The 21,961-nt window shown below is 53.2% G+C and overlaps 1 protein-coding gene across 1 annotated transcript; it reads right to left on the minus strand.

Moving 5' to 3' along the window:
- Positions 1–8,160: 8,160 nt before the first annotated feature.
- LOC119104620 (glutathione S-transferase-like) lies at positions 8,161–19,702 on the minus strand. Its single transcript, XM_037228338.1, has 5 exons — positions 19,595–19,702; positions 14,849–14,988; positions 9,760–9,943; positions 9,223–9,343; positions 8,161–8,756 (listed from the first exon to the last, which is right to left on the minus strand). The coding sequence occupies exons 1-5, from the start codon at positions 19,654–19,656 to the stop codon at positions 8,586–8,588; spliced, it is 678 nt and encodes a 225-aa protein (XP_037084233.1). The 5' UTR covers positions 19,657–19,702; the 3' UTR covers positions 8,161–8,585.
- Positions 19,703–21,961: the final 2,259 nt, after the last annotated feature.

A 21,961-nucleotide genomic window follows, 5' to 3' on the forward strand; every position in this document is an offset into this window, starting at 1 on the left:
CTGACCTCCTCCTTCACCACACCTTCACCACATCTTCACCTTCCTGAGGCAAAGTTAAGGTACCTAGGATGGACTTATGACTCGTTTACTCTTCTTCAATGTGCCTGACGTTTCAGGCACTGGGTAAGCGTATTTCGAAGGAAGCTGTACCGACTCCCCGCTAAGGTCGAGATGGACGTTCCCATTGCGAGCAGCCAATCAGCATGACAGGCAGTACTTCTTTTTTTGCAAACGTCAGCAGAAGCATTCCTCCTTCGTGGTGTCGCAGCCGCCATCTTGGAGTGATGAGCGACAACAAACAGTACGACACATGATGAGGCCACATGGTGTTCGCAGGCACAGAGCGATAACCACAGCTGTGAGTTCGCACGACGTGCTCGTCTCGATGCGCTCAGCTGTGGGTGATGTCGTCTGCCGGGCGGTCTTGCACGGCTGACCTCGGCAAAGGAGCTATCCCTCGTCAGAGCCTGTGCGCGTTATAAGTGCTGACAACTACGGGCGGAAAATCAACTCGAGAGCTTAAAATGCTTCAATCCCCCAGGTATCCTTCGAGTGCTTCGGAAAGGGCTCCAAAGGCCCCGGAAGCATTGCCTTGGGCGTTCCTGGGCGCATGCCCGTCTTCTTGAATCAGGTCAACGGATGTGGACCAGGAACATTGAGGGATTGGAAGACCTTGACCATGAATCTTGACTGCGGGTCTTCAGATGTGCTTCAGTGTGAACTGCTAAGAGCCATCTCATTCAGAGCTGCAAAAATAAACAGGAAGAGTGCCATTGATCCAGACGCCTTGTTTGTTCGGCCTTCTGTGGGCTCTCAAATAAACGGACGGAGGAACGAGAGGCTAACGTCTTAAGCTTTTTCGTAGAATGACTCAAACAGTGACAAGTAAGATATTTTTCAGATACCGCCGTATAGATGAATGAAATCGATTGCTTGAGTCTGTTGTCATGTCCTGAAATCAGTCCTATTTCAAGTCGCCTCTAGCAATGCCGCTGAAAACTAAGCTTTTTCGCTTCGTAAAGTGGCAACCGTGCCAACTCGAGTCCCATTTATTCGCTCCTTTTCCCTAACAGGAAACACGCCCTACGTACACTCCATACAAACTGGAGTTGTGGGATTAGCAGCATCCTATAGTCATTTCCTTCCTCATCCAGATGGCATCCATCAACGAAAACCTGCGTCTCATTCCTGTTTGACAAGCAGCTACTAAACTCTCATATTTTCTGTCTGGACTACTTGCTCTCTACACTTATGACTAGAATAATCTTGTTCTCCGCGAAGTGCGATCCACTCAGTCGTAATAGTTCCCTCCTTATTTATTGTAATTTCTCACACGTATACTAGTAATAAGGCTGTCGCGTCATTTCGTTTTGGAGTCCTCTACTTTCTAACCAAACCAAGCGCTCAGTTCTGACAAGTAGCCTAATCGCGTGAGTAAATCAGGTGAGCCAAAACAGCTGCAAAGTTCACCCGAGGGCAATAAAAAAACAAAAACAAAAAACCCGAGCTTGTCTTTACAGGTCCAAAGGATCGCTAAGAACGACCTGGATGGTATCATGGCTGCCATCGGAGAAGTACCAGTCCGCGCAGAAGAGCTGGCAGCTATTTCACAGCTGCCTGTCACCAAGGACTTTTTATGCTAACTGTGCCCTTTAGTCGAGCTTTTCTGAAGATCATACTATGCCATGAAGCGTTGTTTTTTTAATCGCTTTTGTTGTTGATAACTGAGTGAATCTGTATCTATATTTGCATATTGTAATATTGTATTGTGTGTCGCTTCCAGAAAGAAGCAAAGACAAAAAAGAAAAATGGAGATTACTGAGATGCCCAAAATTAACTGCTTTTAAGCAATTACACCAGAAAGCTCGCATGGTAGTCGATGATTCTGGTTCAAAAGCGTGCCTCTTTGACTTCCCTTAAAGGCTAAGCTTCACATACGCTCGTTTCCATTAAAGGTTCTATCTAAAGGAACCTGTTTGGTCCAACATATAACAACATGACTATCCTGGCAAAATTAGCCAAGCTGCCATATTTGTCATTCACGGACTCGGGGGTGTGTGCCGCCTTGCGCAACAAAAAGCGTCTTTTCACGAACCCTCGTAGGGTTCCTGGCCATTGCGTGCGCGGCGTTCGAGCGTTCTGAGTGTGCCGGTTTTCGTCGTGGTGTTCACGGAACAGGGGCACGAAATATATACCCAATTCTAAGTATTTTTTTGTTTGAGATCGCCGTGTACCGATGAAAAAGATCGGCGAAGAACAGCGAGACGTCGTTTGTTGTCTATCGGCGCCTAAGCGCCACATTTGTCACTGTAGGTGAAGCCGGAAAAACCGTTGAAGGGGCGTTTCGGTATCGATCTGGTAACGTTTCGAATTCCCTAAATAAACAGGGTTTGTGTCGCGCAAATGGTAAAAGCGTCATCGCTTTCTCGCCACGATGCAAACAGAAAAACATCAGAAAAATCGCCAATCGAATCTGATGTATATACAGCTTGAAGACATCGCATAATTGATAAGAAGCACACGTGTCGTAAGGAGCATCTTGCTGAAGAAGTGTTGCATTCTAAACAACCGCTAGCCGGGACAGTAAATACAAAAGGGAAAAGAACAGGTTGAATCCGCGAAAGTAAAACTTAGCAATCGATCTCTTGTGTCATACGGCATTTATCTCGAAGAAGAGGACACGGAAACACAGCAGTGGATGTTATGCGCGACAAATGACGGTGAACATCGCACGCAGGGTTATCCATTCGCCCACATAACGCGCAACCAAACTGTCGTTTCTTGCTCTGTTCCTGATTAAAATGAAAAACTGCTTCTAGGTTTGTTGCTAAGGTTGCCCTGATCAACATCGCGCGAGAGATGAGGCTGACCGACGGGGTTCTGGAGGCTCAAGAGGAACACAAGACAGTTGTCTAAACTGCACAGTTGTAAAAACAGCTACAGTTTTTGGCAGTTGTATGGGCGATGATGAAGATGAAGATGCAGCTTCACAGATGACTGCTGAAGGGGCTCCTGGTTGTTCGAAAGTTTGCCGAATAGAGCAGAGCCTCGGTCCTGTCTGTGGCGGATCCTGCGAAGTTGGAGTTCCCTGCTGAGGGAGCAGGCTCGATGGGCCCGACCAAGGCTATAGAAACAATAAGGCAGAACGCCTTGATCTCCGCAAATGTAGAGCCTATGGCTTTGGGAGCAGCCGCGAATTTTTTGGGAGCTTTACGCTTAACTTAGGCAGGGAAAGTTGCGTCGACACAAAATTAAACCCCACTTGCTATGCCAACCAAAATTGTAATGACATGCAAGCATGTCAATACAATTTAAGTTCATGCACTTGTTTATAAATTTGCTGGTGCACACAAAACGCAATAAATTGTATGTGATGTAGTTACCATGCAGTGTTCTCTTAAAATTTAACTAAGTTCAGAACACCCGGGATCTGAAAAATAGTTACAACACGTGCAGGTTAAAAAGCGATTTTCTTTCTCCGTACCTGGTATTCATCTTAAGCTATAGGTGTGTCAATTTCCTTGCCCAAATTTTGAAAAGTGCTTGCCCATGCCTGACAACTATGAGGCCAAAACCACCTAATGTTGCACCACCACTACGGCGAGTTCATGGTATTACAGCGGAAGGCAACTTGTAGAACTGGTGGCATTTGGGAAAGGTATTAATGATTTGTTGGGTTCGGATATTTTTCCTTGTAATCAGCACCCACGGACAGGAAGTATGTTACCTGATGTTGACCAATAACCAATCTGCTCAACATTCTGATAAACATGAATTATGATGGATACCAAATATCCCGTCCGACATTGTCCCTCAAGTTGTGTTCGGGTTCATCTTTACGGATCCGTTACCAGCAGACATGTATCTGGCTTTCAATGTTGATTTCTGATTCCCACTTCCCTCATCAAAACGATGCTCCCAGGCCCCTGGTTTCATTTGATTTTTTCACCATCACTAGTCCCTGATTTCTGGACCCCATTCATTGTTTTGAAACACCAGGTTTTGGCTCCTGGCTCTCACCGATTTTTTACAAGCTCAACATACGGTTAATAGTTCCAATTAGTTCATCACAAGCACCATACCCTTGTTTTCGGTTTCCATTAATTCACTCACGAGCCGTTTGATTTCGACTCCTGTTGGCTCATTCGTCATCATTTGACAACATTCTGTCATTTAACTTATGTTTGAAGTCAAATATGTCTTACATTTGATCTTTAATGCGTGTACAGAGCGCATAACGTAAGCCCGCCAGGTAAATACGTCATGGCTTCGAACAAAGCTTCCAGGCAAGATCCTGCTTCTTGTCGGTGCCTTTGACTTTTTGCTGCATCTCGGTTGTTGCTGGATCCTGATTACATTTCCAGGCTGGCTCTGGATTCTTGCGGGGTCCCCGGCCGTATTATTGGCTAAACATTTGTTTAATTCAGCGCTGAATACTGGTTCTGGCTACATCTCCGAATTAATTTCAAACCAGCTTCTAGGTCTTCTTGGTTCCGGTACCAGCAACCGAGAACAGGCTGGGACCGGATCCCGGAAAAAAATTCGGGAACCAGGCAAATAGCTTTTTGCGGGTCAAATCGATTATGTTTGCCAGCATCGCCGTGCGCCGGTCCGTCGCAGTAAGCAACGGTGGCCCGGTCTGTTCGGGTTGCCAGTTTGCCAGTATTAAAAAAGCAAATAATTCCACTGAAGATTAAATAGCGTTCAGGCCTGAGTTAGTCGTAGCAAACTCCTGCCACTTTGACGTTGATTGTGAAAGTAATAACATTTAGTTCAAACCACTCCGCTGTAAACGGCTTAAACCAACTGATTGGCCTCAGGTCACCATGGTTACGCTACTTATGTATCTGACACACGGCCTGATACGGAATAGGACACGTCTTGATGCTGCAGCTCAAGACATGATGCCTCAGGCAGCTTGTTCATCATGTTCATGATGTTGCACCACGTGGGAGCTCTCTCGCGTGGGGCTTACACCAAAGCATTATAATTTGCGAGTAGACGACACACGGTCAGTGAGTTGGCCGGCACACCGGTCGGCAGCTTGGTCGATGGCCGCTCTTGCTGGTGCCGGTACCAGGACACCATTTCAGGATCGAAGAGCAGCTCCTGCAGGCCTTCGGCGACGGGCCGTGTCAGGAGCGGGGCCGGGCCCCTGACCTGACCTGAAAACTCCTGACACGGGCCGCGTCCCAGGGTCAGGAGTTCTCGCTGCGTAGAGTGAGCCGGGCGGCCACGTCGTCCGGCGCCGTGACCGGCGCTAGGGTCATGGCGCCGGGTGGTCGACCTCCTGAGGCTCACGGACACCCGCGGTCCGACCCGTAGCCGCGGACGTGCGTGGCGGCTCCTGAACTGCAACGCCATTAACGAGTGGAATGCGTTGACGGTGTGGGACGCTTTAATGTCGTTGCCCATCTGCGGGTACAGAGCCAGGCAGGTCTGGAGCCAGCAGCATCCCACCCCATGTCACACGGACCGTTATTGGTGCCGGGTGAACAGCTCTGCCGAACTATCCGCCGATGCATTTGGAAATGACACCATATGCATCTAAGATAGCCAAAGTGGTGTTCAGTCGTTTTTAATATTCTAGCCAATCCTATGGCATTCAATACCCGACCAAAACGATGCTTGACACTACGCAGGACACAGATCAATGACACAGTAATAATTACTTAATATTCCCTTAAATAACATCCAAAAACATCATCCCTTCTTAAGCTCATACCCGGGTCAGCACTTATAAGCAGCTGTTGGTTGATGCCCGATGCTTACATTCACACTGGTGTCTTACCTCAAGCCTTACCTTTGTTATTTTGATTTGCAAGGTCATGAAAAGGTATCACATCACTGCGCCAGATAAGCCGTCAAAACAAAATGAGCACCTCAAATAAAAAGTAAGCGGCGTGGAGAGCAGAAGTTGACTCCTATTAATCATTGCTAGCGAAATCTTTGGGGTTGTCCGATATTCTATCTTTCAAATCAACCAGATATTTCCTATAATGCCGGTATTTCGCCCTCTACTTATCGAAGCAAAAACAACGCGAGCGTGAGTTTTGATCCCGGTGCCGCGGAGCTAATCACCATGACAACCGGGGTTTCACGGGTTTTCAGACTGTGACACCACCTGCTCTGACCAATCACGGGATAAGAATCGCACCTGAATGTGGCTGACGCATGGCCTGAGAATCCATTGCTAGGACTTGGTTGTTGTATTGTGTGCATAGCTTGTCACCGGCAAATACAGGTCCCAGAAGTGAACGCCAGCTAACCATGTACCTTTGAGTGACACATCACGAAACTGTTTTGGTCACTTGATGATTCAGATGAGGCATGTTAACAGAAACACTGCCTTTCGAGGTGTATGGGCGCTTCATAACCACTGAGCACGTAAGGCCGCTTATCCAGACAAAACCCGTGCCGTTAACTTAGCCGGAACTGAGACGGCTGATGCCTTTTGGCGTGGGGAGAAGGACGATTACTGCGATACTAGCATCTTTCAACCTTTTTTACTATTTTTTCCTTTTTTCCAGCCGTCTGGAGACGTCTTCCTGGACCACCGAGAGGGGGGTAGGGGCAGATGACTGGCTGGTATTGGCGCCGGCCGGCCGGCTGGCGGAGAACTGCGGAAGGCGCGTGTGAGCCCTGCTATGTTTGCACCCGCACTCCACGAGGATTCGGCGAGTCTTCATTCATGTATGAGTAGTCTGCGATGTAGTACTGAACGACGATTTATACGATTCAGGTTTGTAACTAAACAAAGCTGTCATCAACTTGGCAAATCGGCCTTTTGTGGTGGAAAAGCAACGTAACCCGGTGATGGTGTCAACACTTACATTTTCCTTTTATTTTGGACGTTGGATTGCCTGTATGATGCTGTTTTTTTATTCAGAACATGCGTAATGGCTTAGGAGTTGTCATCCTTCTACTCAGCATATTTCTGTTATGAGGTTATAATCTGACGTGATCACCAGCTGGGCTTACAGGTCTCAAAATTTCACAATCGTAATCAGAGCATGACTGAACAAAGCAGGTCAAATCTTATTCGGATTTGTGATGTTGGTACGAAGAAATTGCACCTTTAGTGGTTAAATTGACGGGAAACGACGCCGCATGCAACAGACGAAAGATAGGCCACTTCGTCGCCGCCCCAGCATGTGGCGCCCCCTACGATTCGGGTCGTCGATTGCCCACCCACCGCCACCTGGCGGCTCGGGGTAAGTAATGCTCCGCTGGCCGGCTGCAGTTCCCATCATCTGCACCTCAGCACCTCGGAGGTCACTGGGGTCGCCGGTAGCCCGCCGCCCCGGCGCTGCTGTGGCTGCCGCCGCGAATGCATTGCGGGTGTTGCACTCCTGTGTCCGTGTTGATGTGTTGCATGTGTTGCCATGACGGCCTGTGGCCGTTCCGAACGCAGCATCGACGCCGCCCGGATCAATGCAGGCACCGTGCTGTCCTTTGTGTCCACTGTGCACATGCGGAAAAGCAGCGGGATACGGACACGGTGGCGTGTAATTCCGCTTCGTCGTAATGAAAGAGCACATTGGTCATGCCAGCGCAGCTGTCCAGAATTCGTCGGGCGAGGTTTAACAGGTCACAATGTTGTTCGCTGATGCGTGCCGTCCTAGTCCTGAAGAAAGGAGACAGGCTGGTGTGTCGTATCGCGTTTGGGGTCTTCGGGTTTTGGGTACATCTTAGGAAGAAACTAGACGTTTCACGCCATGTCGGCGTTTCATGTAGTTTTCGTTGAAGTGCCCCCGTTACGTTATTTGGCTGATAATTTGAGGTACTCGCCGTTACTTCGAACGCCCCTGACCACGCCGCTGGTGGCTGACAAACCGGAGATGGTTTGCGAGAGGGGCTGCGCGGCTGCTGAGCGGGGGGGAGGGGGGGGGGGGGCGGGGCGGGGGAGATCTGTCTACATCCGGCGCGCGGGGTGCAGGCAGCTTCCCGCCAAGTCGTGAAGAGAGGAGCTCTTGTCGAAATACCGTTACCATGGATACTGACTTGGAGTCAGAGTTGGAGCGCTGGGTGAGACTGAAGAGAAAACAAATTACAGCAAATGTTGATGTATCGTACCGCCAAACGTCGCGAAAAATACGCATCCATGTCGCTTTCACGAGAAAGTGGACGTCTTTCGCAACTTTTCGACAGAAACAATGGTGATGAACGGTTCCGTGAGTTTCCATCCGCCAGAAAACAATGTCTATCTATGTCCGCGTGCAAGTAGGCTCAAAGTCACCCCTAAATGGCCATATTCCGGCTGAACACAACTTCGTTACCCTGTGCATGGGTGAAATGGAGATAGGACGAACGAGCCAGGCGACCGGCTCGTGACATCTCTGTTCCGGGGCAAGGCGCCCTCTGACCGAAGAGGAGGCGCGGCGTACACGCAGTGCCGGTGCAGACACCAGAAATGCAACCGGCGACAAGGACGGTGGACGAGAGAAGAGGTAGTGAAGTCGCGTCGCTTCCGCTGCGTCAGAGAGGACCGTGTCACCACCGCGTCACCGTGGTGGGAGGCGCGGCGTCGCAGGGTTACGCGGCGTGCTGGCTCTCGCTGTGCGGCAGGTGCCTTGTCGTCCGCTCTACAACGGAAGGCTGTACTGGGGAGGGCTGGCCAGATACTTCTTGATGCCGTCCAGGGCCAGCACCTTGTTCTTCTGGCCGGCCAGCTTGGGGAACTTGGCCAATAAGTCGGGCCGGGCCTCCTCCAGGCGGGAGAGCCAGTGGCCCACAAACACGTCCTGCCACATCGCCTGAAACAGTCACAAACAAGGTCACGTTTCCGGGTCAATGTTTGCAGGGTAAAGGTCAATGGTACTGATGAAATTCACAGGGTACGGGTCAAGCTCACAGGTGATAGGCTGCAGGTGATAGGCGGCGGGCGATGGACACATACGATGGTTAAAGCCATTGGCGCTACCATGTCATGATGAAGGTTAAGATAAAGGTTTCATTGCGGCTTTCCGCAGGTCCAAAAGAAATGCCAGAATTAGAGGAATTAAAGTGTCCGTTAGTTAAGTCGAATGTCAGTTAGCGTGTAAGTCGTATGTAGTTCGCTATCTAACTGAGGTACGCACATATGGTGCCGCGCGACAAGCAAATGCCCCTTGCAATGATGCACATACATCTAGCGACACTCATGCCGAATCAGAAGCTAATGACGTTCCCCTTACTGATGACGGCTGCTGGGCGTGAGACACAGAAGTCATCATTAATTACCTTGTCGTCAGCGAGGAATGCTCCGCTCATCCGCGACTCCCAGACGTTCAACACCTTCGGCAGGTATTCCTCGAACAGCGACTTCTCTGTGGACGCTTTCTTCTCAGCATCCTTCTCGAACCTGCAGCCGAAACGCAGCGTCATGCAGCCGACAAAACTGATGACTTGGTGAACCTGACTGTTCACGAGGCAGCTCAGCAGGTAACTCGGCGAGCCTGACTGCTCGTGTGGCAGCTCCGTTCTCTCCGAGACTTCTCTGGTACACACTCAACTAGCAGCAGCGCGCAGCAGCAGGAGATCCTCACACGACTCGGACACATAACAGTTGTCGCAAGGCGTGTACACCAGGCCTCGGTCTCTGCAACACCCTTCCCCAGTAAGCCCTTCTCTTCTTCCAGAAGAACACGATACAGAACAGGGATAAACGCCGATGCGGGCCCGGCTACAGGTCTTTTTGGATGGCTGCTAAATATCCGGTGTCCGGGGCCCAGACCACCCTGTAACACGGGTAAGGAAGAGCACAGACGACGGGCTTACACTGTATCGAAGAACTTGGAGACCACCTCGGCCATGGTGTCGGCCGCCTCGTCCCCGAGGGCGTTCTTGAGCGCATCTTTGGAGACGAGTCCGCCGAGGGTGCCGGCGTACCGCGCTATGGCCAGGGTCTGACACAGCGGCTGGCCGTCCACCATCAGGATTGGCACGCTGCCGTATGGTGTGTCTGCAACCAGACAACCGCAACCGTCAACACCGCCAGACTCGTCGTAGTGCCGCACGGTGTGCCCGCAACCAGACAACCGCAACCGTCAACACCGCCAGACTCGTTGTAGTGCCGCACGGTGTGCCCGCAACCAGACAACCGCAACCGTCAACACCGCCAGACTCGTTGTAGTGTCGTACGGTGTGCCCGCAACCAGACAACCGCAACCGTCAAACACCGCCAGACTCGCTATAGTGCCGCACGGTGTGTCTGCAACCAGACAACCGCAACCGTCAACACCGCCAGACTCGTTATAGTGCCGCATGGTGTGTCTGCAACCAAACAACCGCAGCTGTCCCACTGAAGACAACCACAACAGTCTGGACCGCTGGAAACACTGTCGGTGTCGGGACATACCGCCTACTGAAGACAACCACGGCTGTCCAGCTGAAGACAACCACAACAGTCTAGACCGCTGGAAACACTGTCGGTGTCGGGACATACCGCCTACTGAAGACAACCACGGCTGTCCAGCTGAAGACAACCACAACAGTCTAGATCACTGCAAACCCTGTCAGTATCGGGACACACAGCTTACTGAAGACAACCGCAGCTGTCCCACTGAAGACAGTCACAGCAGTCTGGGCCACTGGCAACACTGTCAGTGTCGGGACATACAGTCTACCGCGCGATCATTTACTACCGTCATTCCAACCACCCAACCACAATCACGCGCACAACCAAACCATCGTCAGAACGTGAGTCCCGTCATTCGGCGTGCCGGCAGACAACCATAGCTGTTTAGAGTTAAAAAGGCTAAAGCTGTTTGAACGTTTGGTGTGTCAGACCAGACTGACCTTGAAAGCTTATTTTTTACATATTTCTTTAAAATTCCCCTTAACTAAAGACCAATGGCGCAGCCGTCCAGAAGTTCACAAAAACTGCGGTGAACGCGACTATAACAACCGCACAGCATTTCATTCCAAAACAACCGCCATGCATAAGCCGAGACGGCGCGGCCACCTAGCCACGTGTGAGACGGCAGAAAATTACAGTTGCCGCTGTACTGGACCAACGAGCCCTGTATTCGGGCGGAGTGGGAATAGTCCGAAACTTCGAACCCTCACCGCTCTAAGGTAGAGCATGCCATCTTAATGTTCCCAGACGCGAAAGCATCTCACAGACTTCGAGGACCATCATCCACTATGAGCATCGGATCAGGCCATCACAGCGCCACTCCAGGTGGGCTGTGAGCAGATTTGGGCTGAGCCAGGCCTCCGCACGCGGCCTTGACGTGGCTGATAACGCTAACTGCCTACTCTGCGACGCGACGCCAGCACTGTGTCAACGGGCGCGCACTCTTGTTAATAGTCGCACAAACGCTGATACGCGTCCGCGCGGCTTAGACGATACCTTCCCTTATCAGGTGCCCCTCACGGTCAGGCCATGCGTTATCGATTTCTAGCTAGATCACCGCGTGAAACTTCGTCATGCATTGAAGCCCATGCGCTACCTACTGAATTCACTTTTGTTCAGCTCCTTTAATGTTTCCATCGATCGTGCCGTACTATGACATGCATGGCTCACTCCTAACACCATATTTCTCGCGCAGCGCGTGAAAATGCCTCCGCCCCCCCCCCCCCCCCCCCCAGCTGCGCCGGAGAGAGCTGCACTGCTAGAGTACGGACAATAGCTGTACACGTGATGGGCCAGCGCACGGAAGAGCTGATCTCAATGAAGTCGAACCACGATTTCCTGCATGCGTGGCAGGCATGCAGGAAATCGTGGGCTCTAACAGTTGCGATGGACAGGTCTCTCGATCACTATGTCGTTTTCGTGCGAATAAGATGAGCTGTGTTGCAATAATTCGCAACGTGGCAGAGCAGCCTTAGTCCTTTACACCTAGAAAACCGCGGGCAAATACGGTATAACGCATTCCACAGTACAGGCATGCCCGCATTTTCAGCAGGCACAAGTCTAGCGGCGCGTGTGCTGACAGGCGGGACAGTCTGGGTCGCCCCGCAGGCTAGGTGACAGTCTGGGTCGCTCCCGCAGGCTAGGTGACAGTCTGGGTCACTACCGAAGGCTAGGTGACAGTCTGGGCACTACCGAAGGCTAGGTGACAGTCTGTGTCGCTGCCGCAGGCTAGGTGACAGTCTGTGCCGCTGCCGCAGGCTAGGTGACAGTCTGGGTCACTACCGAAGGCTAGGTGACAGTCTGTGTCGCTGCCAAAGGCTAGGTGACAGTCTGGGTCGCTCGCGCAGGCTAGTGACGGTCTGGGTCACTACCGAAGGCTAGGTGACAGTCTGGGTCACTACCGAAGGCTAGGTGACAGTCTGTGTCACTACCAAAGGCTAGGTGACAGTCTGGGTCGCTTCCGCAGGCTAGGTGACAGTCTGGGCCGCTCCCGCAGGCTAGGTGACAGTCTGTGTCGCTCCCGCTGGCTAGGGGACAGTCTGTGTGACCTCTATCGGGCACAGATATGTGACCAGCAATGACCTCTATCAGGGTCAGAGCCCACTCATTCCCGGGTCTTCAGAAATTCGATAATAACTTGCGAACCACTTCACACACGACTCACCAAACAGCTTGCGTTCAGTGGTTTGGAACAGATTACCCAGATGAAAAACTCGCGCTGCGAAACATGGCATACCAACCGCCGGGCACAATAGCGGCCGGCTGCTTTCATTTCGCCTGTCGGACGAATGGCGAACGCATGCATAAACAGGTCAACCGGCTGTTACCCACGCGCGGCCTGACGGCCGGCAGGGACCGCTTCACTTGGAAGCGTTCCCGGCCCGCGCTTCCGGGTCGTCGAACCCGCAGACGCCGCCTCATGGCCGCCAGCTAACAGACAGGCGCACGCGCAGACAGACGGACAAAAACGCGGCGGCCGGCGTGTGGGCCGAGCGGACCACGCGGTGGCCGCACCCCCTGAGGCACGGACCACGCGGCGGCTGCGGCTCCCGGAGGGACGGACCACGCGGCGGCCGCAGCCCCGGAGGGACGGATCACGCGGCGGCCGCGCCCCCGGAAAAGCGCAACGTCGAACGACAGGCGATAGTACACCTTCCACTATGGATGGTCAGTGAGATCGCATGGGGCAGCCGGTCACGTATTATGAGCTGGATGCGGACGGGTCACGTGGTGCATCTTTGCCAGTTCGGTGTTTTGTGACGTCATGACGGCTAGTAGCCCCGCTGCTGGATAATACGCACGATGGTGATAAACGTTATGGGGCGCGTGGACTACTGCGGTCATTTTATGCTTGATAACGCTTGTGGGGGAAAAAAAACATCAAATGTCGAAGAAAATGCACGATGACTCATCTTCATCACGTAGCCTCACTTGTTACATGTTTGGTACCAACGGCTAAATTTCAAGGTAATGAAGCCATCGTTATTATCCACCATGTATCACGATGCATGCCCCACTTACATGCGCCACGACTAACCATCCTTGCGGAACTTGACTTCTTACAGGCAAGGCAACTATGGCTAAATTTCGAGGCAATGCCACTAATGTGTATGCTACCACTGGTCCACGTGTGCAGCCATGCGTGACACGCTATTCCAAAGACGCGAATATCGAACACATCTCGAGCACGCAGCCGCGTTTCGATGGCCCCGTATCACCATTCTTTATCTCTAGCTCCCGTCCGTACCAGCGGCATTGCCATGACAACGTTTAAACAAATCACACGCAGCCAGCCGTCTTGGCTGTCCCGTGCCGTTACGTAACGCGGCAGTCCGTTGCGTTCTCCGCCCATCCTGACACGGCAATAGCGGCCGCTGTCCCCCGCTGGCTGACGCGGAATGTCTGTCACGGCACCTCACCGTGACTCGAGACTTTCACATCACGGGTCAGCCCGCCAGGCGATGACCCGCGTGAAAGCGACTTCCAGCAGCGGGCCGCTCGCCGCCGCATAAATCCAGCCTGCGTGTGCTCGAGCCGGCCCCGCGGCACGCACGCACGCAGAGATGAGCCCGCACGTCCGCACGCACGCACACACGCACGCACCGCATGGCAACAACGAACTATGGGCAAACACATGGCGAAACAGCAATTCCAGTGGCGCCAGCGGCGTCAAGTTGAATAGATTTATAGCAGTTTCCCTCTCACCATGGCGCCATCAATATTGCGGCGCTTTCCCAACGTTGGGAGGAGTGCGGGCGGGAGGCGCTTTCACCAACGCCGACATGCCGCGCATCTGGCACTGCCGTCACCCTCAGTAAGGGAGGCCGCGCCGGGCATGCGAAGGACGGTGGCAATCAGCCTATGCGCCGGCTGTTGTGTCGCGGCTGTATTTCATCATCCCGTCACTATTTTGCTATTTAATGGATTTGTTACGCAAAAATTTGCTTCGAAATTTGATTTTCGTAGAATGGACAGAGAATTTTGATTAACGCCAGTTGTAACACCAACAGATAGCGAACGGCGGAAATATGGTCACAATTTTACTTTGTTTTCGACCATAACACAGCGGTTCATAGCATTGTCACAAATCATGAATCATTATAACCAACAAGCGAGAGCTCACAACGCCGCCATGACTGGTACGAATTACGATCACGTAAGGCCCATCTTGAGATCACGACATTGCAACATTATCACCGCAGCATTAATGGCAAATCACAGCAAAAAGACACAGAAACTGCGAGAATGCTCGACAGTTTACACCGTATTACATGAAACACTGACTTTTTGGTTAGTCCAATTTGTACGCAAGTTGTTCAGTGCATTAGCGAGGAATAGCATTCACACTGGATAAGACAGTAGTATGAGCCTTATTCCTCGGAGAACACGAGGAGACTGGAGATGGCGTTGGGTTAAGCAAACTATGTCCTCCATTCTCCTGGTTTTCTCCGAGAAATAAGGCTAACACTACCGTCTTATCCAAGTCCAATGTTTGCAGTCTGCACTCACTTGGCTTGCGGGCAGGCCAGGCGTCGAAGCCGAACGTCTCCTGCTCGAAGGGCACGTTACCGGCGGCCAGGATCCAGCGCAAAGGCTCGGCCCGACCCTTTCCATCAAAGTAGATCAGCTTGAGAGCCGGCATCTTCGGTCTGCAACACAGCCGGTGCCGGCGGTCATCACAGGGCGACGCATCGACGCGTTAAGCCTACAGCCGGGTAGACAGTGCTTCAGTCTCAGACGCGGATCCCAGATCGCGCGGAGCTTGAGGTGAGCCAGCTCGGATCCGAGGTTCGGCGGAACACTCTGTAATACCCATACGGGGAGCTGTAGCTGGTCTCATATTCCGCGCTGTTTCAGACTCGGGAGCAGGGAAGCTGGCCGCCGTCTGCTCTGGTGGATCCGCAAAGGAGCGCGACTAATCGCCAATTCCGCAAAGCGAATCCCCCACACAGAAATATCAAAGACCCGTGTCTGCGCCCGTCCTTTCAAGCGCATGTCCGTCCACGGCGTGCGCACACAGTGAAGCGGATATTCTGTAGCCCGCGTTTTCAGTACGCTAACGATGACGCACAGTCTCCACCAAGGCCGCGCGACGTGGAAACGCCACCACAAAGCGGCCCTCCAGAGCCGCCCACCGTGCCGCCCCGCCGCTGATAGTCTGACGGCGCGCGTGGTATTGAACAGTAGACCTTGGACTGGGACAGAACACCTGTGACGGGCCCGGCCTGTGCGATCTTGGTCAATGACCTGCCACCGCCGCAGCACAGGTGTCCACCCGGGGGGGGGGGGGGAGAGTCTGGAGGTAGGCAGGTCATGCCAATAGCTCATTTCATAGCAATCTTGCTCTTTCATAGGACGCCTGCAGTTCTTCGTCATTGCTGACTGCCAAGTTAATTCCGACATGACATGACACGGTGAATTGTAAGGTATAACGCAAGGAAAGGAATGACATTTCGAAAGAGAAAAGACAAAGGGTGATACCGAAGGTCCAACAGACCCACACGGGGTCACAACCTCAATCACGAACCCGTCGAGTCGACAACTTCTCAACGGCTCGCGTCCTGTAGAGTCACGCACAACGAACAATGACAACAGGACGTTGCCATCACAAACGTGTCTCGCAAAGAAACCGAATTATATGAACGCTAATTGCTCATCGCCGGGTAAACTATCTACCGTATTTCCGGGACAGCCCAGAACCTCGCAGAAATAGAGCGACCTCTTCGCCTATTCTTCCGGCGACACCAGGCCACAGCCCGTCGCTATCGCCCTGCCGCCGTGCCGACCGTCAGCCTCCACAGGTTCGGCGTCGATTCCGATCTCCGTGTCTGGTCAAGCCGACTCCGATTGGCATGTCCGGTGGAGGCGGGCGCGCCCGTCGCGCGCGCGGCCCGATGCTGGTCTGACTGACGTCACCGGCGATGGGTCCGACGCCGGAAGACGCGGGCCCGCGCTGGCCGGAATGGGCCGATGGCGTGCCGGACAAAAACGCCTGATCGCTCTCCTATCGCCCTCGATCGCTTCTGTCATCTAGAGGAGCTGCGTTCATTAGATAATTGGCCTGTCGTTAACTGTCGATCGCTGCTGAAGCCCACACAATACAGCACTGGCAACGGACCCTAACTACGTGATATTTGCTGTCTACACGTTAGCTATTAGGCTTTACAGATAACCGCCCACTTGGCAGCTTTTATTGTTGACAGCGAACATGCCGCAGGAATGTCGAATATTAACGTCGGAGAAAGGGCACCTGGACTGCCCGAATACCACGCCGGCTGCACCGATACTCGCCCGCCCGATACAGTGCAAGCGCCACGGTCAAATCACCCTTTTATAGGGCCTTGCTGCACCCGAACACAGCATTATCGACCGACCAGCGAGCGCGGACGACCAGCACGGCAGCAGCCGGCCGAGCGAGCACGCCTGTTACCGGCGTTCGGTTGAGAACGGCAGCCGGCATGGTGACCCCCCGGCCTTGTCGACCTGAGGCGCGGTGTGATCTTCCAACCGTGGCAAAAGCCGGCGGTACTAAATCGGTGGGTACTAAACTTTTAGGGGCCGGCACTTAAATGGTACCGACGACGATTTACCAGTAAAAGGAAATATAGTTCTTTCATTAATGAATTTATATCAGGCAACAGGGTTTTGGGAGCCATTTTTCCTCGGATTAGGCCGGTATCATGCATCTATACTCGATATGTGCACCGATGGCGGCGTCCGCGCCCGTGATTCAGCTGCACACAGACGGGCAGCAGCAAGCCGTCACACGTCACGGGGGTGGGGCCGGCACAAAAATATATCTCCCCCTCCCCGCCACGTCTGGCCGACAGCCGCAGCCCCCGGCGTGCGCGCGGCACGGCACGTCACGTCGCGCCACGTCTCGCCATAGCCACGTGACGGCAACAGATGGCAGGACAGACCGGCGCGACCAGCACTGCCGGCTCCGTCTCAGTGGAGAATTCATCAACGTATACCGAGCTCCAGTCTGCAAATACTGGCGACGAATAAAAACGGTCTGCCTCAGACTGGTGGGACGCTGCCGCTAGTTGTCTTCAGATGGTGTCTTTCCACACGAAGTTCAGAACATTAGGAAGGCTATGGCAGACCAGCAACCATCCCAATACGGCTGCCAGGACAGAGATCGCGGAAGCCGAAAACCGTAGTGTCTCCGTCTATCCGAACCATCCACCGTACCGCGCCGCACCAATTGGCATATCTTGAGCAGCCGCTAAGGCGGAATGTGGTTCGAGATGTCAGGTGGGCCGAGGGAGGGGGGGGGGGGGGGAAGAAGCCCTCTGCAACCCTCCGCTGTCGCGAGTATGAGTCGTGAGCGGGCGCTCGCTGTGAACGACGGAGCGTCACCAGCGTTCGCTGTGAACGACCAAGCGTCACCAGCCTTTGCTGTGAACGACCAAGCGTCACCAGCCTTCTCGCTGTGAACGACCAAGCGTCACCAGCCTTCTCGCTGTGAACGACGGAACGTCACCAGCCTTCTCGCTGTGAACGACGGAGCGTCACCAGCCTTCGCTGTGAACGACGGAGCGTCACCAGCCTTCGCTGTGAACGACCAAGCGTCACCAGCCTTCGCTGTGAACGAAGGAGCGTCACCAGCCTTCGCTGTGAACGACCAAGCGTCACCAGCCTTCGCTGTGAACGACCAAGCGTCACCAGCCTTTGCTGTGAACGACGGAGCGTCGCCAGCCTTCGCTGTGAACGACGGAGCGTCACCAACCTTCGATAGCTGTCAGCGAGCCGCTGCTCAGATTTCCCTACTGAAGCTCAGGGGGACGAAGATCTGCCTGACCATGTCATCAACATGGCAGCATCGTCGCCACCGTTAGAGGCGCCGTGAACGTCCCGGGTGACTTAGCATGCGCCGCCTCACCGGCCCACTGCAGCGTCGCCCATCCGCCACTGACGACCTGTGGCTCGCTGACACTGCAGACCACCGGATATCCTGAATATTGACGTGCGAGAACATCTCATTTCCACTTCGAGAACATCTCAAGAACATCTCATTTCGTGCAGCATTGTGACAACAAATCGAGGGAACGCAGGTTAAGGTGGCACGTGTTTTACGACTACATTAAATAACAGCGCCGCCTGGCATCGATCCGTTGAGAAATCAAGCCAACTCAATACTAGGTAACGCGCTCCGGGCCACTTAACACAAGGCAATGAGTACGAAGTGCGGTGGCTGAGGAATGAGGTATATGTTGTTTCTCTATCTGACAACGTTATCCCAAACCCCACCCGGTCACTGGCATTTCCTCATTAGTTTATAATTTCGCCATTCCAGAATTAATAGGAAACATCTCCCTTCCCTTGATCCGGAAATTTAATTAATGCCACCTCGTTTCTTAACAAAGCACCCCAGCACTTTCGTCGAAAAAACCGTGGATTTACGTAATACATCACGGCCATGGGCCCAATGACATCACGTTCACGAACATCTTGTTCCACATGACAACTGAATCATTCCAGTAAATTGGAAAGCATTTTAAGTTGCTCAGCATCATACCATCCGACGCCGGACTGTTACACTGGCTCACACATACGCAAACAAAATAGCGCGTAAAGACCTTAATGTAATCCGCAATCATTGCCCACGTGATTGCTCTGACCAGCGCGAATGTTGAAGCGGGGTAACGGAAGGTAACAGGGCAGCCACGTTATTTCCGGCAAGCATCTAACATTAACCATGCGGTGCTGCAAGGAAGAGACAATGGGAATACCGTCTTCCCAATCGGGTCTTCATAGCGAACCCACCGACAACGGGCGATGAAAGCGATCAAATACGCAATAACCAAGGAAGAAACAGTGGGAAGACTGTCTTCCAATCAGATTTTCATAGCGAACCCGCCGACAACAGACGATGAAAGCGATCAAATACGCAATAACCAAGGAAGTAACGATGGGAAGACCGTCCTTCCCAATCGGATCTTCATAGCAAACCCGCCGACAACAGACATCGAAAGCGATCAAATACGCAATAACCAAGGAAGAAACAGTGGGAAGACTGTCTTCCCAATCAGATCTTCATAGCGAACCCGCCGACAACAGCCGATGAAAGCGACCAAATACGCAATAACCAAGGAAGAAACAGTGGGAAGATCGTCTTCCCAATCGGGCCTTCATAGCAAACCCGCCGACGACAGACCATGAAAGCGATCAAATACGCAATAACCACATCACCGTAACCGTCCCCTCAAGATAAATATGCTGTAGCCCCGGGGAAGCGTGCGTATAACTTACGTCGGGTTCTGTTCCTTGGCCACGCGACCCTCCTTCGACGCTCTTCCGACCACACTGCCCATCTGTGCGCCCGCTCCGTCCGTTTCTATGCGCTCAGATAGAGGCTACGACCGGCCGAACCTCGGCAGCCCAGGAACGTCGGCACCATCTGCGCGCGCAGAACCGCCGCAGGGCATGATGGCAGACGCCGCCGGAGCTCCGCTTACGCGCGAAGCCGCCTCGTCATGTAGCCGCCGGCGAAGCCCCGCTGAGTCACGATGATGATTGGCGGAAGGTGCTGGAAGGAGACGCTCGTCAGCGCTCTGATGGGAGTGCTCGCGGCCGGTGATTTGGGCCGAGAAGGTGCACGATTGTCGCGAGTCACGGTGACGTCACCCATTGACCGACGTGCACGGGGGTGAAACGAGCCACCTTTCCCAAACGCAGGCCTGCGCCCGGGCTTCGCACGTGGTGATGGGAGCGGTATGCTAATGTCAGACTGTTATGCCTGCCGAACCAAGGCCACGGAAAAACACGTTGGAGGCCATACTCACCCGACCCGTAAATACAAGAGCACCCACAAACGCACGCCCCACCCCGCCTACATGCAAGGTTGAGGGAGCCGATGCACGCACATCACAATACTGTGGGCTAACTCGTGGGTAAGCAGCGCAGGGCGGGTTTCATGATTCCCGATGTACCTCGCCGTACATCCATGCCACCGGCGCTTCATTACCGCCCTGTGTAATGAAGGGCGCCGTTGCATGACGCGTAGCCATTGGGTGGTGGTGTTCTCATACGAAGTCAAAATCGCAACATAGCATTGTAAGAAACAAAACATGTCGAGTACGGGACAGTGCGCGACTACAACAAAGCCGCAGCAACGAGCTGAACGGTAATCGAGCCCCCCCATCAGCCGAGTCACCCCCGATCATTCATAAACATCGAGTCACCCCCAGAAATCCCTGAAAGAGCCCGCCAAGTGCTGAAAAAACCGTTCAATGCAAAACCAGGTTTTGTCGAGGTGTTTGTTCGACACAACTGCAGCGTCGTCACATGTCAGCATCTTTGCACTAGGCCAGCACCCAGCACACAGTGGAGCGGGCGAATGAGGGAAGCCTTCAAAGAGAGTCTGGCACTTTTGTTTGCACTTCTCACTCCCAGTTAAACATCAGGCGCGTCCAGCCTGGTCGGTTACACCACTCGTCCCGAAATGTTTCTGAATAGCTCAGAGCTTTGATTTAGGGCAGCCGCTCCGACGCAAGTATGCCTTTGGACGATGGCAGGGAGTCGGGGGGCGTCTCCACCGCTACACCTGACCGTGAGGGAGGCGTCTACACCGCTACACCTGGCCGTGAGGGAGGCTTCTACACCACTAGACCTGACCGTGTGGGAGATGTCTACACCACTACACCTGACCGTGTGGGAGATGTCCTACACCACTACACCTGACCGTGAGGGAGATATCTACACCACTACACCTGACCGTATGGGAGATGTCTACACCACTACACCTGACCGTATGGGAGATGTCTACACCACTACACCTGACCGTGAGGGAGATATCTACACCACTACACCTGACCGTGAGGGTGGCGTCTCCACCGCCACACCTGACCGTGAGGGAGGTGTCTCCACCGTCACACCTGACCGTGAGGGAGGCGTCTCCAGCGCTGCACCCGACCGTGAGGGTGGCGTCTCCACTGCCACACCTGACCGTGAGTGACTGCCACACCGCCCGCCCGACCGCCACAGCTGTCCGTGGATCGCTTTCGCCTCCGTATGGGAGGCCTCTGAGACCTTTTTGCCCTTTCAGAGATGCTACAGATGCGGCGGTTTCGTGCTGTGATTCACTGCTATAAACTAAGATGGGAGCCGAGGGCGCGGAGTTCAAAGACGCTAAGGATGCGCAGCGGGCGATGAGTGCCCATCGCTTTGTGTGCTGTGTGCGACAGGTGCAGGGGCCGCGAGATGTGCCGCTGCACTTAGCGGTGGAAAAGGACAAAACCGAACACTCGGCCAGGAGAATTATCAACCGCTCTGATTTAAGAGGTGGTACCGAAGGTGAGATAGTGGACGGACTGTCTGAATTTGGTGGTGGCTTATTTTGGTCACCGCTCACCATACGTCTTGGGGATAGTCGATATAACCTCACGTTTGTTCGTGACAGACACTGTGAGGGATTACTACAGCAGTCACACTGCCTTGTAAACACATAGACTAAGGTCCGTTTTACTCTGCCATCGCGACAGCCGTGGGCACTGGACCCCAGCTCATCAAATCCACAGTTGGTAAACCATTTCTGGTGGCAGGTCTCAGACGACCGCTTAGGGTGCTGCTACTTCACGACGTAGTTGTGTTATCGGGTGGAATCTTCACCCGGAACCA

Source organism: Pollicipes pollicipes, unplaced genomic scaffold, assembly GCF_011947565.3.
Source record: "Pollicipes pollicipes isolate AB1234 unplaced genomic scaffold, Ppol_2.1 Scaffold_6052;HRSCAF=7182_pilon_pilon_pilon, whole genome shotgun sequence".
Taxonomy (NCBI): domain Eukaryota; kingdom Metazoa; phylum Arthropoda; class Thecostraca; order Pollicipedomorpha; family Pollicipedidae; genus Pollicipes; species Pollicipes pollicipes.

Bases quoted from the DNA above. Each gene is read 5' to 3' on its own strand.
- LOC119104620 (XM_037228338.1), bottom strand. From the start codon at position 19,656: ATGGGCAGTGTGGTCGGAAGAGCGTCGAAGGAGGGTCGCGTGGCCAAG. The intron at 14,989-19,594 runs GTAAGTTATACG...GCTGTGTTGCAG, and splicing joins GCCAAGGAACAGAACCCGAC to ACCGAAGATGCCGGCTCTCA. The intron at 9,344-9,759 runs GTAAGCCCGTCG...TTTCGGCTGCAG, and splicing joins TCCAAGTTCTTCGATACAGT to GTTCGAGAAGGATGCTGAGA.